The sequence below is a fragment of the Lycorma delicatula genome, chromosome 4 (assembly GCF_047948215.1).
Source record: "Lycorma delicatula isolate Av1 chromosome 4, ASM4794821v1, whole genome shotgun sequence".
Taxonomy (NCBI): Eukaryota; Metazoa; Arthropoda; class Insecta; order Hemiptera; family Fulgoridae; genus Lycorma; species Lycorma delicatula.
The window spans coordinates 118,896,661-118,916,992 of NC_134458.1; the positions used below are offsets into that span (position 1 = coordinate 118,896,661).

General features: G+C 30.3%; 1 protein-coding gene across 4 annotated transcripts in view; it reads left to right on the forward strand.

Moving 5' to 3' along the window:
* Nucleotides 1-649: 649 nt before the first annotated feature.
* Nucleotides 650-20,332, forward strand: part of LOC142323813 (transmembrane protein 19) — a 28,341-nt gene continuing 8,658 nt past the window's right edge. Inside the window, exons 1-5 of one of the 4 annotated variants that reach the window (XM_075364055.1) lie at nucleotides 650-890; nucleotides 3,378-3,533; nucleotides 9,652-9,756; nucleotides 17,836-17,973; nucleotides 20,017-20,166. In XM_075364055.1, coding sequence (XP_075220170.1) covers nucleotides 3,383-3,533; nucleotides 9,652-9,756; nucleotides 17,836-17,973; nucleotides 20,017-20,166 — 544 coding nt within the window. In that variant the 5' untranslated portion in view covers nucleotides 650-890; nucleotides 3,378-3,382. Of the gene's footprint in view, nucleotides 891-985; nucleotides 1,005-3,377; nucleotides 3,534-9,651; nucleotides 9,757-17,835; nucleotides 17,974-20,016; nucleotides 20,167-20,332 lie in introns of those variants that run through there. The other 3 variants (XM_075364056.1, XM_075364057.1, XM_075364058.1) reach the window with 3 other exon arrangements.

Sequence of the window (20,332 nt, forward strand, 5' to 3'; positions counted from 1 at the left end):
CTTGCTAAATATATGTAATAGACAATAGATATACAATAATAGATAATAAACAATGTTTAAGTGTTCCATATAATAAGCAAAAAATAAATAAAAATTTGTTACAAAACTCTTACCCAATTTCATTTATATGTAATGCATATCACATTTACAGAAATAATATAATTCTTATGATTATTCATTGTATAATAAAACAAATAACTTATCTTTGTATTTAAAGTTTTTCTAATAAAATAAGTAAATAAATGTTTATAGAATTTGATATAAAATCTGTTAAGGATTATCAAAATAAAATTTAACTTACACCACCAGTAAATTATTTTTTACTCTTTATTAATTTCTCTCAAGGGCTGAAATATCTGAAATCGAATTTTTTTTTAACAACCTGCATTAAATAGAACATTATGGTTACTTTAGTAATTTATTACTATATTCAATTAGTTACTTTCGTTTACCTTGAATCAGAGGTACAAATATGCCATTTAAAATAAATGAAACATTTTAATCAATTAACAACCCAATAATAATAATAAACATTTTTCTATTATTAATTAGGGATTAAAGATCTATTTTTTATCGCGTCGAATAATTTACTCCATGTAAATAGTTGAAAGTACCGGTTAAATAGTTCATATTTCTAACGACAGATTTTTTAGTTCGTTGACTTACGAGATCAAATTGTTGGCATGTGAGTTACGTGATGTTCATATTTATCTTGAATTGTTATCAATTGTTGCTTTGGCTGCGTTGTTTAATTTATAAATTGAATTCTACTGCATTAATTAATTATTTTAACAAAATAGAAATTGATAAGCAATTTGAGGATTCCTTGCTGTGAATGTGGCGTATTGGCGTATTAAATCAGATTAATTTGTAGTATCTGAATAAAACCGGTTAGTATTAATTTGCAATTTACTGTATAATATTGTATGTATAATTCTTATTTTTGTTATCTGTATAAATCCTGTTATAGTTAGTTAAATCTTCATGTTTAAACTTAAATAATTGTTAGTATAGTAAGTTCTTTTAATTCTGTATGTTGATTTTAATTTTTTAATTAGAATGCATTTTTATCCAAAAAAAAGCTTGGCAGAAGGAGATTATTTAATTCTCGCATTGATTTTATTTTATATAATTTACCGTATGTGGTAACTAATTATTTATTTTTTTCATTAAAAGATATTACCTACTTGAGTGATAGGTTAGGTAGTCTAAATATGTTTTGGCATATTTGTTATAGATTATTAACCGTGTAAAGTGTTTAATGTATATGCTTTTTCAATTATATGAAGAATTGCAGACATTTTATTCACATAAGTGTATGTTATTATATTTTTCATCAATTTATCAAATAAATGAAGTCTGCTATTGATCAGTGTGTAACACTGATATAAAACATGATTCTGTGACTGTATAATCAAGTATTTAACATTGTTGAAATATTATTATTATTCATTGAAAAAACTGTTATTTTTATTGAATTTATCAAATCAGATTTTGTCTGTTGATTGTTAACACTATTTAAACAGTTTATTTTATTGTTAGGTTAACGTGAAGTTGCAGTGTAGAATATTACTTGGATAACATTTTTCTTAAGTAAATTGGGTCTGTTAATATAAATTAGCTCATTAACACTTTAAGATCAAATATCTCATTTTTATACCACACAAACAGGGTATACTTTCAACTTATTTTGTTCTCATTTAAATCAACTTAAACTTGATTCATTATTTGCTTTTGTTCTCTCTATTCAGAATGAAATTAAGTTGATCAAGTAATTGCTCTGAATTTTAATTAAACTTCTGAACACCTAATACTAGTCTAATTTTGTTTTGTGACTGTATTATTGCATTAGATAATTTATAAAATAATGCAATGAATTATATGAAAAATTTCTAATGTAATGGGAATTAATGAACTTGGTAATTGAAAAAAACTGTGGAGAAAACAACATTCGTTCATGAAACATCTTATTTTTCTCCTTTATATGTAATCTGTTAAAAACTGTACTATATAAATGACAGCAACCCTAATCTGTGTCAGCTTGCTAAAATTTTAGGTAATTGTTTACTATTTCTCCCCTGCCTTGAAACTCTTTGGGAGATATATTCTATGAAATGGTTTGGAAACGATAAGGAAAGAGGTATTGAGAGTCAGTAAAGCATTTGATTGAATAGATTGTTGCTATCAGTTAGTAAATTGGTTATTGCAAGTTTGAAGGTCGATGCTGGAAGATTGTGTAATGTAATTGCAGTTATGGCTTTGTCATGCTCATATGATCAGGCATTTTTGTGCAGTAGATGTTAGTTTACATTAACCCAGTTTTATTGGAAAGGTAGTGAATCTTTATATAGGTTTTTGTATGACCATAGCATTTTACAAAAATTTAAGAAATAACCAGATTATTAACATCAAATGACATTAAGGGTTTCTTTATCACAAAAGAATTTATACAATTGATTCTCACCAGAAAAAAGAGTAACAGAAAAATAAAAATACTTTGTTTTTCCATCATAATTTAACTAAAACATAGATTGTCGATTATTGAATTTTAGATTACAGTAAAACCACAGTATCATTCTTGTGTTAAGAGTTTGGTATGTCTGCTTTTACATTTGTGGACAGGACTTCATACATTTGTGAAGTTTGTGTGCTCACTATTACTGGAGTCTTCAGTGGTTGATGGTGTGGAGTAACTGTGGAAAAAGGGCAAAGCAAAAATTTATTGATTGTTACTGGATCTTTGGAAGTATTGAGCATGGAAATAAATAGGTGTTCTTTGTTCTATTTCCAACCCACAGAAGTGAAACTTTATTAGCAGTAATGGAACAGTACATTTTTACCCAGCTCTATCATTAGTGACTGATAATTGTTTGTAATACAAAAGTACAACAACTACCTAACATTTAAACACTCTGTAAACTTTGTCGATCCAGACATGGAGTTCATACAAAAATGATAGAAAGAAATTTGCTAGATATGGTCACTGAAAGCATCATTTAGTTACCCATCTGGCTGAATTCATGTTCTGTGGACTTAATCTTGGACTACAAGTCACAAATCCACATGCTGTTCAAAGCAATATTGCAGCTTTACAATGGTGGATTTGAGCATTAGCAGCATCCAGATGCAGCCTCCACCGATGATCCTGAATCTTCTGAAGATGACTTAAAGTTAGTTATGCATGGCTTTATGAATTTCTGAAGTAAATCAAGTGTTTTTCTATTGTTCATAGTTTGTTTTATATTAATATCTCAATACTATAGAGTTTAGAGGCAGGGAGAAATTGTAAACAGTTACTAAATTTTAAATTGTGTAGTTATAATTTTAATCCTGTAATGATTTTTTAAAGTTGTTGGGTAATCGTTTTTTTTTTGCAGTAGTCATGACAAAGACCAGGGATGAATTGTATGAAGAGTCCAGGAGTAGACTGGAGAAAATGTATCCTATATTTTTAATGCTGATTTCATTACCTTTATCAATGTTTTTCTGGGTTGGAAATCTTGCATTCACTCATCTATGGGCTGATCAGTATGGTAATTGAGACTAAACTATTGTAATATTCTGTTTATATTTTTATCTAGTTTATAATTGTTAAAATAAAAATGAAAAAGTCTGATTTATATAGTATATATGCATCAAATCAATTGATTCTTATCAAATTTGGAAGTCTCCAGATAACTTAGAATCAACAGATTCAGAACTTGTAGACAGCTAAATCCCTTTTTTTATGTAATATATACCCTTAGCTTTTACATCTCTGGATTTTCGAATAGGATTTATTATTAATTAAAATTTGACATAATGGTGGCTACAAAACACTATCAAGAAGCCATCGCAATCAAAATGTAACTGGTCTGACTGGGCCTCCAACTGTCTGTGTTGCATAGGAGAGCGAGTGCTAATTCTAATCATACTAATTCTAGACATAAGTATACATATAATATTGTCCAAATAAAACTCTGGCAGCACTAGATTGATTTAAATATATTAGTAAGGTTTGCAGGAATCATAATTTTGATTAATCTGGAATTTTTTTACCAATTACAAAATATTTTGGTTGTATGCCTTCTTCATGAATCTTTGCAGCCACTTTTTCTTGTCATTCATTTTCATTAAACTGCTACTAGGCGTTTCTTCATAAAGAGTAGCTTTAGCTACTCTTCTGTAGGCTCCTCTTCTCTTAACTGTTAATCTGAATTCTTTTTTCTTTTGAAGGTCTTCCTCTTCAACAGGCTTTTTCTCTTACTCTCATGCCTCTTCATCTTAATTCCCACTTTTTTCCTGATGGATTTAGCTCTTGACTTTTCCTTATTTCAACAGGAGGTATATCCCATTCTTCCTTATATTTTATCTTCAAATTTTCACTCCCTCAATTCAAACTCATTTTGATACTTGCTCTTGTTCATTTACTACTCTCTTTGAGTCTTAGACTGATAAATTTTTTATTTTGCATGATACCTACTACATCAGCTTAAATTTCTATTCTGCCCTTTAATATAATGTTAACAAACATCTTTGTTGGTGTGCAGTTCTCAGCTGATCTATAGGTACTCTCAAAAATGAAAAAATCCTGTCTATAATCAGCTACACTCCCAAGATATCCTTCATTCTACTTATTCTAAAGATGAGTACAGTTGATGTGTGCATGGTCAGTATCCTGATTCTGGCATCTCTTTTCTTTTAGTTTATTATTAACTGAAATTGGGTCTGGTAATACCTACTTTTCCATAATCCTGGTACACCTTTGCAGGATTGTACAAGGAATGTTCGATAATTAATGAGACAAATTGATATAGAGAAAAAATGATTTATTCAGTGACAATGAATCTTACACTATTTTCAACATTGTCTCCAGCAACATTTAGACAATAGTCCCACTGTTCTGTGAACTTTCTGATTCCCGCAGCGTAGAGTCTTTACCTTGCTGTTTGAACCATTCATTGTCATACTGCTTTTTTAACTGCTTCATTGTCATCAAACTTCTTGGTGCGTAAAAAGTCTTTGAGCAAGCCAAACAAATGAAAATCAGACAGGGCAATGTCTGGGCTGTAAGGAGAATGTGGCAACACCTCACAACCCAACTTCTAGAGCGCTTCTTCCGTTCTGAGTGATTGGGGGACATGCATTGTCATGCAAGAGAATTACACTTTTTGAGAGATGGCTCTGACATTTTTGCCTTATCGTGGGTCTTACTTTCTGTTGGAGCAGGTTAGAATAGTATTCACTGCTCATGGTATGTTATTCTTCTAAATATTCACTAAAAATTGGACCTTGCGAGTCCCAGAAGACCATCAACATCACTTTACCTGCTGACACAGTAGTCAAAACTTCAACTGGTCTTCCAGAGTGATAGAGATCATTCACACTTGTTCTACCCAAGTTAAACTGTTCCACCCACTTCTACACATCTGTGGTTTAAACACTTTTCACTATACTGTTGCAACATTCTTGAATAAATTTTTGCCAATTTCACATCTTCTGATAGCAAAAACTTATCACTGAACATTGCTCTTTCAGCATACACATTTGAAGTGGAGCTGACAACTGAAATCAACAAAAGAGGTTATGTTAAAATTAATTATGATTTAACAGCCGATTAAATGTGTTCTCAAGGTTGTCAACTTGACCCTCAAAAACTTTCATTATCATTGAATGAGCCATTTTTTTCTCTACATCAGTTTGTCTTATTAATTACTGAATGTTCCTTCTACCAAGTTCTCTACTATTAAAAGGTATTCATTGTAGCCTTATTAACTGTACAATGTATGCAGGCCATTTGGGTTATAAAGGATACAGTTAAATTGAGCACCACTCAATACTTTTACTATTTATAGAATTTAATAATTTTTCCTTTTTATAATTAATCCTTTGGACGAAATGATTCCGGAACCGATTTAAACTTTCTCCATACTTAAAATCTCAATTAAGAAAATCGGTTTGCGCCTCCACGTTGGTTCGTCTGGATAACCAGTTAAAAACGTGGAGATTTCTACTGGTGAACTAAATCGGAATCACCTCTCTGGATCACATCCAGAGTTGTAACTCGGGAATTTATTCCCACCCAAGGTTGACTTGCCTTTGAAAGTCAAATATGGAAGGTCTTTTAAGAAAAAATCCACCGTCTGGTAAATACCAGAGAAGGCTGCACTCGGATCCGGTGGGCAGCTGCTTAAAAGATAACAATGAATCGGAGCGTTTAGAAACACCCAAAAACAACACAACTTCAAAATTGAGGATAAGACACAAGCAAATAAACTACATTGCACACTCACAACATTAATTCTCTAACTCAACCCGGCAAACTAAAAACTCTTAACAGACATAATGGACAAACAAAATATCCTAATCGCAGGACTTCAAGAAATGAGAAACACCGATCGAGAGCCGTTTGAATCTCAGGGTTACAGAATTTACAAAGGAATCCCTGGGAAACATGTGATGAAGAATTGCCCACAGTTCGGAACAGGATTTGCAATCAATCTTAAAATAATTGACTCAGTCGTAGAATTTAAGTCTTACTCTCCCAGGATTTCAACCTTAACCCTAAAATCAGCCAATAAATTCTACACCATAATAAATGTCCATGCTCCCACCAATGGCAAAAACAATCTTAAAAAAGATAGAGAAGAGATGGACAAATTCTGGGAACTTCTTGACCTAACAGCAAACAACATAAATAAGACCCACACCAAGATTTTAATAGGGGACTTTAATGCCCAACTTGGTAAAGAACGAAGATATCGTGATATCGGAAAATGGCCTGCCCAAAAGAAAACTAACAAGAACGGCCAAAGACTTGTCAAATTTTGCAGAAACCATAATATGATCTCAAAATCCACCTATTTTATGAGAAAACCAAACAAATTGAAGACTTGGAAACACCCAGATTGGAAAAAAGGGGAATGGCAACTCGATCATGTTTGCATGGACCGGAATTATCACAAGGAGATTTATAATGTAAAAGTCTTGAGAGGAACAGATACTGGATCGAACCATTACTTAATTAAAGTTAAAATAAAATTCACCCCGCATAAAAAGAAAAAATCCCAACCTAAAAACAAAAGAGCTTATGATTCACATAAATTAATAAACAATGCCATCTTTGAAGAAACAAAAAAAAAATCAAATTAACTAATAATTTAAAAGAACTGACATCCCAACTGAAAGAAATAGCTGAAGAACTAGCCCCTATAAACCCAAGAAAAAAACACCAATGGTGGAATGAAGAATGTGACAAAGCAGTCAAAGACCGACACCGGGCGTGGCTCAACCACCAAACCCAGAAAACTGAAGAATCTAACCATGAATTCACCAAACAAAGGAAAATAACTTAGAAAATTATAAGAGGAACCAAACTACAAGCCCAAAAAAACTTGATTCAGCAAATAGAAGAAAGTTCCAAGAAAACTAACTTCCGAGACTATTATAAAATTTTTGGTCAGGCTCTTCAAAGATATGAACCACCCACCCTTATGCTGAGAGGAAAAAAAGGAAATATGGCCCACACCAATAAAGAAAATGCTGAGATTATGGCAGAAACCTTCAATAGACTCCTCAACTGTGACGACCCCCCAGAGCTTTTTGAGATTGACACTGAAACTCCAGTTAAAACTTCACCAGTAAATATCAACCCGCCTACAATTCAAGAAGTTCTCGCAGCCTTAAATGAAACAAAAAACTACAAAGCAAGCGGAGAAGACCAGCTTTTCGCAGAACTCTGGAAACACTCATCAGTTTATTCAGTCAAAACTTCCCTACATCTATGCCTCGTGAAAATATGGAACGAAGAAAAACTTCCAGAACACTGGACCACAGCCCTCATTCATCCATTACATAAAAAAGGGGATAAAACTAATCCGGAAAACTACAGAGGCATATCTCTCCTGGATTGCACATACAAAACCCTGTCGAGAATCATATACAACCGATGCAAAGACCAACTTGAACTGGAACTTGGGGAATACCAAGGGGGATTTAGGCCATGGAGAGGTTGCCCGGAGCAAATAATATCCCTAAAACTTATGATGGACTTATATAAAAGACGGAAAAAACAACTAATAATCACCTTCGTCGACTTTAAAAGGGCCTAAGATTGTATACACCGACCATCCATGCTGAATATTCTGAGAAACCTGGGCCTTCACCCTAAACTCATAAACATGATAAAATTAACTTTAACCAATACCCAGTCCAGAGTGAAATTCAGAGCTGAACTCTCTCAACCCTTCTACATAAAAACTGGATTGAGGCAAGGAGACGGCCTCTCACCACTCTTTTTTAACTGCGCCCTCGAATTTGTCATGAGAAAATGGTATGAAATAAATCCCAAAAATATAAAAATGGGTACTAAGAAAAACTCCATCACACTAAATTGCCTAGGATTTGCAGATGACCTCGCTCTTAGCAAATAATATTCAAGAAGCCAAAACACAAATCATGAGCCTTCAAAACCTAGCACAAAAGATAGGGCTTCATATCTCTTTCGAAAAAACTGAACTAATGGCCATAGATCCTCTGGTAATAGAGCACATTACGGTAAACAATCAGAAAATTAAAATAGTAAAACAATTTAAATATCTAGGGGAAATAATAACTTATAATTTAAATGAAAAAGTGACATGGCAAAACAGGACAAATAAAATGATTAAATCCCAAAAATTAACTTGGTCAACATATAACAAAAAATGCCTTTCTGCTAAAACAAAACTTAAACATTATAAAACTGTAGTACAGCCAGAAGTCACCTACGGAAGCGAGACCCTTTTCAAAATCACTCAGAAAAACCGAATTGAAAAAATTCTGAAAATAGAGAGGAGAATTGTCAGAACATGTATCAATAAAAAACACCAAAAAGAAGGCCAGTGGTGGATTGTGCCAAATGAGGTGGTGTATCGAGAAATAGAGCCTGTTACTGATGCTATGCGGAAAAAAAGAATCTCTTTCTTTGGTCATCTCATAAGGACACCGGAAACAAGACTGTCAAGAAATATCATTGAAAAGCTCTGGTTCCAAAAGCTAGAAGTAGGATGGATCAAAGAAATTAGAGAAGATATGAAAGAATTGGGAATTTCCCTGACTGACCTACAGAATAAAACTGGAAAAATTACAAAGCTAAAAGATAAAAGCATTAGATTTAAACAAAAGACAGACAAACGACAAAATACAACGAAGAGGGTGTTTACGGATGAAGAAAAGAAAGCAAGATCTGAACGGATGAAGAAATACTGGGCAGCTCGGAAGAGTAAAATAACAGCTTTTCTCAGAAAAGATCCAACTAAAATTGACTTAAGTGGTCCCATGTTGGCCGTAAAAGCATAATAATAATAATAATAATTAATCCTTTAACAAATCCAGTTGATGAGGTATAATTTTTTTTATGTAATAATATATAATTTCTTGGAATTTTGTAAGTGGTATTATTACTTTACAAGGGATGATTAGTACCATTATAATACACCTATTCTAAGCAGTGGTATTAATTTAATTTTAACTATGCAGTACACCAGCAACATAAGTATTCAATAAACTAACATGTAATATATAACCAGCTGTAGGTAATCACAGTACAACTAACTGATTTGTGATGTTACCAACTATGAATAGATTAATGCATTATTATTTGATTATTTACATTAATTTTATTTTTTACAGATGAAGTACCTCCTACTCGTTGGTTTGCAGCAACTTTAATCCCACTATTAGTTGCTACATGGGGTCTTAAAAAGAAAAGTTTGTGTATGAGTGGAGCAGTTTTAGGTAAATTTTTATTTATACATACATTTTCACTACACATACAGTGAATGAATATGCTAGGAGGTTAAAATTGCTTCTCACTAATGTTGAAGTTACCTTAGTGCTCAAACTTTCTTCCCTCTATATTAGTCATCTGATGTATTTTTCCCTCTTTAAGTATTTTTGCCTTCAGAATTGTAGTTTATGCCTCTGTTAAATCATACAAAATGTCAGTAGTAAAAATGTTGTAAGCATTATTCATCTCTTTAAAGGCTTCTTAAGCAGAAGAGTTGCTTAGTATAGCTGAGATCCATTGTGCTGGAAGTACAAAAATTTTTTAGTTGTTGAAATTCATATATAATTGCAGAACAGTATAGGTTGTGTAGAATGTACTCATTTCTAAATATATTTCTCTAGTCACTTGACAAAGAAAATCTCAATCTTACTTGTCCTGGCAAGGCATTCCATTCCAACTGTTTTGCCAGGTTAATGAAATTATGTTCTGCGACAAATTTTGTGGATTCCTGATTACTATTAAATTAGAGTGGTTTATCAGCTCAACCCTCAATCCCCACGTCTGATTTTCAGGATGTCTGCAGTATGTGCATAAAAACCCATGTCCTGTTTTCCTGATGCTAGGAGGATGTTCATTAAAACCTAACGTCTGGTTTTCAGAATGTTTTATAAAACTATTCTTTTAGTATACATTATGCTTGATTTTCCTCATATATAATACCAAAATATTCAGAAAGGCATATTCTTTCTGATAAACATGTCATTTAGTACATTCATTTATTCATATGTGTTGATGATTTTGTGGAGAATGAATCATGTTTTTCCAAGTGTGTTTGTGTAGTTGTCAGTTGAGGTTAAAACGGGTCGTGTTTGTTTCATTTTATGCATTAGTTTGTACCTTTTGTTCATGAAAAAAAGTTGTGGTTTTTAATAATGAGTTTGCCATTTAGTGACATTGCTGTGAGACAATTTGAGAAGAAGATAATTCTGATGATAGCTATGGTGTAAACAGTAGCGATGTGGATGATACAGACATAGATTTTACATACGATCCAGCGAATTATCTTCGTAGCTCTTCATGAATTCAAAGTAATATTCCATTTTTCTCTACTGTCACATGATGTTTATGATAGTTTGTGATTAATGGCCTAGAGGTCAACCTCACAGTAAAAACTAGTCATAATTACGATATCAGTGACTTGTCATGTAATGAAAGTCAGTAGGAAGAAGTTACTGAGGATAGTGATACAGGTTTTCATTATAAATGTTCTTTTTCTGAATTACCTGCAATCAAACGTGGTCCTCCTCATAACTCACTTGCAGTTGCATATTTCAAACGCTTCTTTACTACTTCAATGTTAGAAATGTTGATGGAGTATGCTAATATATGCTCTGACAAATTTATATCAGTAGTTGCTTATTTTGAAAGTTTGGAAAACATAATAATTTCAGATGGTAGATGAATGTTGCAGATGTAGATGAAAGTTGCAGAAATACAAGCGTTCATAACAGTCTTTATAAATATGGGACTTAACAAGAAACCCACTACTGCCAGTTATTGGTGGACCAATAAAAACCAGTGATGCCCATAGTTTGGCAGAATGTTTTACAGGATCCATTTCCAAATAATTTTTTTTTTTTCCGTGTAGTTGACACTACAAATCTTCCAAAGCCTAACGAACCCAATTACGACCCATGTATACTAATTTAACTGCTCATTGACCATGTAAATAATTTGCAAACAATTTTATACACCAGGAGAATATTTGTCAATAGACAAAAGTATGACTCCTACTAGTCGTTCAATCCATTAATGCAGTATGTACCTAACGAACACCACATATTTCATATCAAACTTTAGATGGTTTGTGATGCTGTTTGTCATTACTGTTTAAACTTTTTTCTGTACTGAGGTGCAAAAGGTCCTGACAGAAAACGAGTTAAAGAAAAAGGACTTGCTTACACTGTAGTTATGGAGCTTATGGAAGTTAGTGGATACTTAAAGGATACCACTTGTGTTTCTAGACAACTTCTTTACTTCTTTCAAACTTGCCAAAGATTTATATTCAAAGTGTACAATTTTACCCGAAACATTGTGGGTGAATAGGCAGGAAAGGTACTCCTAATGAAGTGAAAGGGCAGTAAAAAGTTGATGAGAAAAAATAACGTACTGATAGGTTACAGGCAAAGAAAATCTAATAAGAAACAAGTGCTTTTGTTGTCGACTGATTCATTAGCTTCCAGTGAGGATAGGTCCAAAAGAAGGGGTTATAGAATGTTTGTTATCAATAAGCCTACTATTATACAACAGTATGATTATATGGGTGGCGTTGATGTAAGTGACCAAATGTTTTATCAGTATCTCAGCAATTGTAAAAAAATTGCATTTTGGAAAAAAATAACTTTTAATATTTTTGAACAATTGATTTTAAATGCCTATCAAATGTATGAAGTTAATGCAAACAATCCACTGTCTAGATTATATTTTACATTATTATTAGTCGATGATTTGAAAGAATGGCTGGATGTAAAAGAAAGCAGAAATCTCAACGTAGAACTTCAAGGTGATGATGAGGAGCATGGCAACAATGATGCCATTACATTGGTACCTTTTAAAAAGATTCCTCATGGGAGGGAGAAAAACTGTTCTGTGTGCAGTACTACTAGCACTACAAGTGGTGGTAAAAGAAAAAATCGACATATATGTGTGCAAAGTGTAAAAAAGCTTTTTACATAAATTGTTATCCCAACCACAAATATTAGATTGTTAGTTTGTGTATCTTTTATCAACTATATTTTCTTAGTTTAGGACTTTGTATTTCTTTGTTACTCTCTAGTGATTAATAAACAATTTATTCATTCCTTATAATATAATTTTGTAATACTTAGTAGTGGAGCTTACAGTTCCACTAAGAATATAGTTTTTGTGACTCGAAGTTAAGAGGAAAAATCTTAAACGACATACTTAAATCATGACATGATTTAAGTATTATGTCCTATAAGACATGGAAACAGAGTTATTTATAAAGATAAATACATGAGATTTTATTAAATGTACATTTTTAATGTTCTTTTATGCATCACAATGCAGTCTTCATTATATTTGGCTGAGATTTTTTTTTGTGACTATTAACAGCTAACTTTTTACTATTTACTTATTTCAGTAAAATATTTTTTTAAATGTATTTTTTCTATCTGTGCATCCTTAATAATTTATATGTATACAATATTTTTGAGGGGTTCCTTATAAGTAATTTAAAAAAAATCATTGCCATTGGTTCATAGATAACTGAAAGATGACTTTTTTGTGAAAGGCTGCAAATTGGCCAGAAATCTGTGGGGGTTTTTTAGGTCATAACTTAGATAAAATACCCAGGATATTAAAAGTAATTTCTTTTCATTTTCATGAAATTTTTGAAAATTCATTTTTTGAAAAAACTTGATTCATTTTCCATGAATTATTGAAATACTATTAAGGTAATTATATTTCTTTATTGAACATAATCTTCAAAAACTGAAGCATAATCTTAAATCAGGATTTTTTCTCTAAACCATTTACTAACTACGGTGTGTAGTGTCACTAAAATTGTTCCTTGTACAGAATTTAGAATTTTTTGAATTGAACTTTATGAAGTCCCTTGCTCAGCAGTAAGCCCATGTTGATTTTTCTTTAACTCTAATGATCACCTGGTCAAGTCTGGACGTCAGTTCATAAATTTAATATTTGATTTTTTAAGAGATAAATTTCCTCTTATTTACAAAATTTTGACTTCTATTTTACTGTGACTGTTTAGTTCTCAAAAATGATGTGAAAAACTATCTTCTGGTTATTTATCCTTGAAAAAAAAACTTTGTTTGAAAAAGCTTTTGCTGTGTTAATTTCAGATATCCTCAACAGAATCTTCAAATCGCACTATAAATTGTTGTAGATTACCTTACAAGTTGGCAAAACTGAATTAAGCAATTGTTGCATTTAAATTCCATACTTTTATGAAAAAAATTTTTTTTTTTTAAATTTTACCATAAATTAGTCTTTAACAGAAGAACAGATAACATTATAAACTGCAGCTGGGGTGTAATTAACAGTTTTATAGGTGAATAGCAATTAATCTAATAAGTTGAAAATAGAAGATGGAAAAGTATAATATTACAAACTAATTAAAGTCCTATTGCACTTTATATTTTATTGGTTAGTGACTTTTGGCCACCTCATACTATTTAACTATACTCATTCTTTTTTTTTATTGATAATCAGAGTGGATTTCCAATATTTATAAAGGGTAGCTACTTTATGACAAAATTCCAATTTTTAATGATAAAATCATTATTGACTTTGAGACATACAAATAAAAAAGCAATATAATTTTTACCATATCTATCACTGATTGTAGTTCGTGTTTTTTTTATTTTCAATGCTTTTGAAGACTGTCATGAGTTATTTTTTTTTCTATTTTATTTTTATAAATTTTTCCTTTTTCAAAGTAAATTGTATTTTTTTTTTATCATGTTGTTACATTTAGAGATAAATTTGTCATTGTTAGTCTCATTGCAAGAATTTCTTTTAATTGCACGTTGAATTCTGTTCGGTTTCATTTTAATTAGGTATAAATGGTTTTTTGGTCAAACATGCTATACCTAATTATAAAATTTAATAAATTTTTTCTCAAGATAGCATTGTTTATTAGCAGTTTATATAAAAAAAATTCAGATTGAAGTATTTTTATTTGTAAAAGTTTGATTTAACGTTGAGGTAGAAAAATGAGACATAAAATTTCCTATCAGGGGAAATTTTAGATTATTGAGGTTTCATTATGTATATTAATTTATTGTAATAAATTATAAAATATATTTTGATATCAGTGACTAATTAATTATATTTATAATATGTATTATTAATATATAATTTTTTTATTCTGTTTATTGAGTAGTATATGTTAAATTTTCTAATTCTGTTCTGCCTCTTAATTAGTGATATTATTATTTAAACCATTCCCTCATTAATTTTATATTCATTCTCTGTCAGCTTGTCTGGATAAGATATCTTTTATCTCAACTAATATGTGACAGTTTTGTTCATTTTAAATTAATGATTTGATTTTAATTCCATTGAAAAAAGGAGCTTATTACGTTTTTGTAATTTATAGTTTATACAGTATTTCATCCTATATACTGTTAAGATTAGCTTTGGGAGCATATCCAACCATAAAAATTCCATAGAATCATCCTCTTCTAACCTCCAGAAAAAATTATTTATATTTTTCATATTTTTCTTAACTGTCTGAAATTATTTCTTTTGAATTATTAATGTAGACATTTTTTACACCATTGCAAGTCCTTGTATCATGTATTTTCTCGGATTGCCGTTCTGTTGAGTAAACTTCATCTAATTTTCGTTGGTTAATGCAGTTCCAGGTTTATTAGTACCCTGATAATTAAATCCAGTGATTGAGAGTAGAACTAGCTTGGATTGTTTTTTTTACATGGATTTGAATACTAGATCGTGGATACCGGTGTTCTTTGGTGGTGGTTGCGTTTCAATTAACTACACATCTCAGGAATGGTCGAACTGAGAATGTACAAGACTACACTTCATTTACACTCATACATATCATCCTCATTCATCCTCTGAAGAATTATCTAAACGGTAGTTACCGGAGGCTAAACAGAAAAAAGAAAGAAAAGCTTGGATTGTTTTGAAACTTGCACTAGGCAGGCTATAGTATTACCACAGCATGTTTTTATAGTTTGTGTTAATGTTTGAATTTAAATTTTAATTAAAAAACCAAACCAAATGTTTGAAATAATAATTGGTTTAATACCGTAGTAATCATTATTTAATGGTAGCTGTAAGTGTGACTGGAAAGCATTATGAAATGAGATTTTAAACATTAAATAAATTTGGTTTTGTTAAGTCATTAAATAATTAATAGCTTTTATGATTTTAATCTTTTATTCAACCGTCAATAGTTAATCTATGGTTGAGATTATCAAATAATACATATGTTTTTTATTTTAAGAAAAAATGATCAATAGTTATATATCCTATTGAAAAACAGAGAATGCTAAATTGTTTTTTTTTGAAATCATTATTTTGAGTTGTTTTGTCTCCTGACGAGTTATCTTACAGTATTCTTCCATGTTTATCAGTTGTATTTTTTCTATAATTTCTTTTTTTATTAATGTTGCCTAGCATTAGAAACCTTTTTTCTCTTGCTTGCTTCTCTTCTCACTATTCTGTCATATAAGAATTTCCGTATCGAAGAATGCTCCATTTGATACCTTTTTGTGTTTTTATCTTTAGAATTTTTTTCTATCATATACCCTTCTCGTTGTCTTTTCATTCTTAATCTTCTTATCCCACTTCATGCCTTTCATCCTTCTTAAAATCGTTATCTAAATATTTTAGCCATTTTACATACTGCTAGTAATTTTTGTTTTAAATTTTATGGGATAAAGGAAGTCTTTGATGTTTGTACTATCAAGATCATTTCTACTGGTTTAGTTTCCTAGTTTTCAAATCTTTTATTAATTCTTTTCTCCTTAATTTCCCATGCCTATTTTTTATTACATCCAAGGTTTTCATTTTTTCTTGTTTGTTATGTTGAAGAGCTTTAATACTTTGTTTTTCAATTTCATATATCAAATATGTTATATGTTGCATATCATTGATATAAATGTTAAGAACTAATCAAATTTCTTAATGTAATTGTTGTCTAACATGTAGCTAGTTAAATATCTTAGCTACAGTTTACTGTTAAATTCTAATTAATGATTGTTAGAATAAGTGTTGCTATATCAATAAGCAGTTATCTGAAAGTGCTGAATGAATAAAACTGAACCTGATATTGCAGAAATTTCTTGATCATTTGTAGTTTGCTCTTGCCTTCTTATATTCAAAATTTATTGTAACTGGTGGTTTTAGAAAGAATTCACAAATAAGCCTGGGTTAGAAGAGACTGGTTTTTTAGTGTTAGATTCAGAATTGTGAACATGGTTTGTTTCCTATTGATTATAGTGGAACAGAATTAACTTTGAGAAAATTCATTAATAATAAACAAGACATCCAGCACTAAAATTACTTTTGTACTATGTAAATTACCTGTAGGATTTAGAATTTAATAATAATTATGCTAAAATATCCATTATTTAATTATATTCATTTAACAGATAAAATTTTTAATTAATTTTTTTTTACCTTGTCAATTACTCTCTACCATAGAAAGTTCATGATACTTATGTGTAACATATATAACAGCAGTTGACTGGTTCATGCCAAATTACAGAAATCATTCATTTTTATGAAGAAAAATTCCAGATCCTTGATTGGAATTGAACCCTGGATACATTGAATGAGAAGCCAATTGCTGATCACTATACCAAAATGGTTGGACAGTTTAAAAATTGAAATAAAGAAACTTTTAAATAAAAATAATTACTATATAGAATATGTGTATACTTCTATTTTCATCCAGCTATTTCTGCAGATTTTATGCAATAATTTCTGTAAGGCTTATCTTATTATGTAATTGTCTTTACAGTATAATCTCATACAAATTCAAATACGAAAGAAATTTTGCTAGACTTTAATGTGTAATGGTCTTATATTACATATATATGTATAAATTGTTTTTTTTTTTTGTATTAAATTATATTATTACAATTTGAATGTTTATTACAAATGAATATTAATTTTTTTTTTGTTCCCATAACTTCAGTCAAAGGGTTTTGCATTCATACTGTTTTCCTATCACTCCCCATTTTTCTTGAAGTAAAATAAGTGCTTTAAGTTAAATGGCATATTTGTTATTGAATTAGATGCAGATATCAATAGTGTGATATTTAATTATAAATTTTGTACAGGAATTTGTGTAAACTGTTCAGATATTTTAGAACAATCTATCTGGAAATAGAGTGATGTACTTTGCATTATTTATTTTATTTTATGGATAAATGATGCAAGGTAAGGAACTTAAAAGGAGCGAATACAGCAATCTAAATATTGTAATGTATTTATTTGTTTAATTACTGTAAGGTTTTTGTTTAAGAAGTATTTAATCAATGATGACAGGTCAATATGGTGTGCTCTAGGAGCTATAGTGGGATTTATTCTTACATTGGGCAGCTATTTGTTTTTTGTCTGTCTGCTGACATTCTTTGTGACATCATCAAGAGTGACAAAGTTTCGAAGTTCAATGAAAAATAAATTGGAAAATGACTTCAAAGAAGGTTTGTTATTTTAAAATATATTATATTAAGGTTATCGGTATCTGTTCATTTTTATGTTAGGAGATTAAGATAAGGAATTTAAATGTTAATTATATTGATTAAAACTGAAGTAACTTTGACCTCTGTTCATTCAGTACCAATGTTAATTTCCAATATTTTTTGTGTAATTATATTTTAATTCCCTAAAGTAAAATTAATGTTGTATATTGCAGTTTAGATCGTGTATACAAATGAACTCAAATCAAAATGTGGATTTCAAATGTTTTTTGGTCATTTTGAAACCCACCTTAAATAGTAATTATTGAGTTTTAAAGCATTTTCAAGGATTGTTACTCTTATTCTTGGATATCTTAGAACAAGAAGTACTAAACAAGTTAATTTTTCTCTAAACCCTTAAAAATAGTATCAGTTATTGAAAAAAAGTTTGCATTTATTAGTTTTATTTCTCAATTTTCTTTCTATGTAAAATATTGAGTTTCTATTTTGATTCTATAACTTCTTTCTTATTTTGTTGGTTTGCTTTTAAGGCTCTGAAGCCTAAACCTGAAAAAGTACACGACTTAAGCCTAGAATAGATGAGTATTAAATTTTACTTAAAAATCCACTAGATATATTCTGGTTTTTGTTAATTTATTCCTATTGGATTAAGTATAATTACGTGGTTGAGTTAAAGGATAAATTTCTTGGAAATGGATATCGGATTTTCATAAAATGTATTTATAATTTAACCTATTAAATCTTACATTTGTTAATTACGAATGTTTGAGTTAATTTTTATTTGAAGACATAATATGTTTGCAACAACTGTTGAGATACAGAACTGAACACTTCGTCCAAAAATCCTTTGTAACAGATTCAGGGTAATTAGTAGGAAGTTATGATAATAAGCAAATTGCAGTTGTTTAAATTTATTATTACATGGTAAATGTAATAGAAAAGAGGTTCAGTGTTGCCAGATGTCACATCTTTATCATTTCTTTGAAGATATAGTGGTTTAAAAAAAATAGGAAATAATTCTTTAATATCTTTATGTACACAAGTGTGAATTCAGAAGGATCAGAGTGTTTGGATTTACTCTTTGTTTGGGTTAAGCATCTTAACCCAAGTTTTTTGAACCTTTTTGTACAATCACCAAATCAGAAACGGTGTCTTACACTAATCATTAGGCTTAGCCTGTACCAAACCACATACCTAATATATAAAATATTTATAAACAAATAATTTAACATTCCCTAAATACTTATGGTTATCTAGTTGCAGTTTTTTTTTACTTATTTTTCTTGATTACCTAGCTAAAATCCAAAGAACCACACTAGAGTAGAAGAAATCAAGGATTAAGAAGAAAAAACAGGAGAAATTGTAGTAAATGCACAAATGTACCTTGAAGTAAGACTAATAATCCTGTAAGGGTGTGTTTTAATGGCTGTTGCAGGTAGTGATTTTCCATCTTGTTTACAATATCTCCAACCAGAGTATTTTTACTCAGAATGATATGTTAACGATTTGTTATTAGTTATTATGTTATTAATCTAAGTAATAACTAATATCCATCCATAAAAATGTGCTCATGTATGATTTTTCTATGCTGAGACTTGGGAGTTTCAGAAAAAAAGTAAAAAGAGGATCATAGTAACACATAGATCACTTGAAACACTTGAGACATGAAACCTGGAAGTTTTCATGTCTCTAGATTAGAGGACATGAGGGATGAAGGGGATGATAGTGGGAGAAATTGAAGAAAGAAAATTAAAGAAGTATCTTTATTTATAAAGGATAGATGGAGTAGATTGCCTAATAATGTATTTAATTGGGTTTCATTAGAAAAAAAGAAAAACAACGAACAAGGGTGATCTCATTAAGCAGTTTGTTGATGGCATAAAAGCAATGGGAAAAAGAAGTTTAGAAGAAAATGATTGGAAAGATAAATAAAAATTGTGTTTTTGTTGTGACTTAATTTGCAAACAATTCAGAAAATAGAAATTAACATAAAATATGAATTTAATAACTTAACACAATTGTTTTGAATGTAAATATAATTTGCAGGTGGACAAAGAAATTGGTTGCAAGTGTTATGCAATGGTGGTATGGCTGCTCAGCTTGGCTTATTATATATTATTGATAATGGCTGTGGTGAACAATCTATTGATTTTGATCAAAATTATAGATCCTCATGGCTTTCAGTTGGAATTCTTGGTATGTGTATGGTACATTAAGCTGATCATTCATCTTTTTGCATGATAGCTATGTAATCAAATTTAAAAGCTTTCTATCACTTTAGTGATTAAAATAAAAATCAAGATTGCTTTTTCTCTTGGTAGTTGTTAATGCAATTTGTAGTAGTAAATATGTAACACTAATT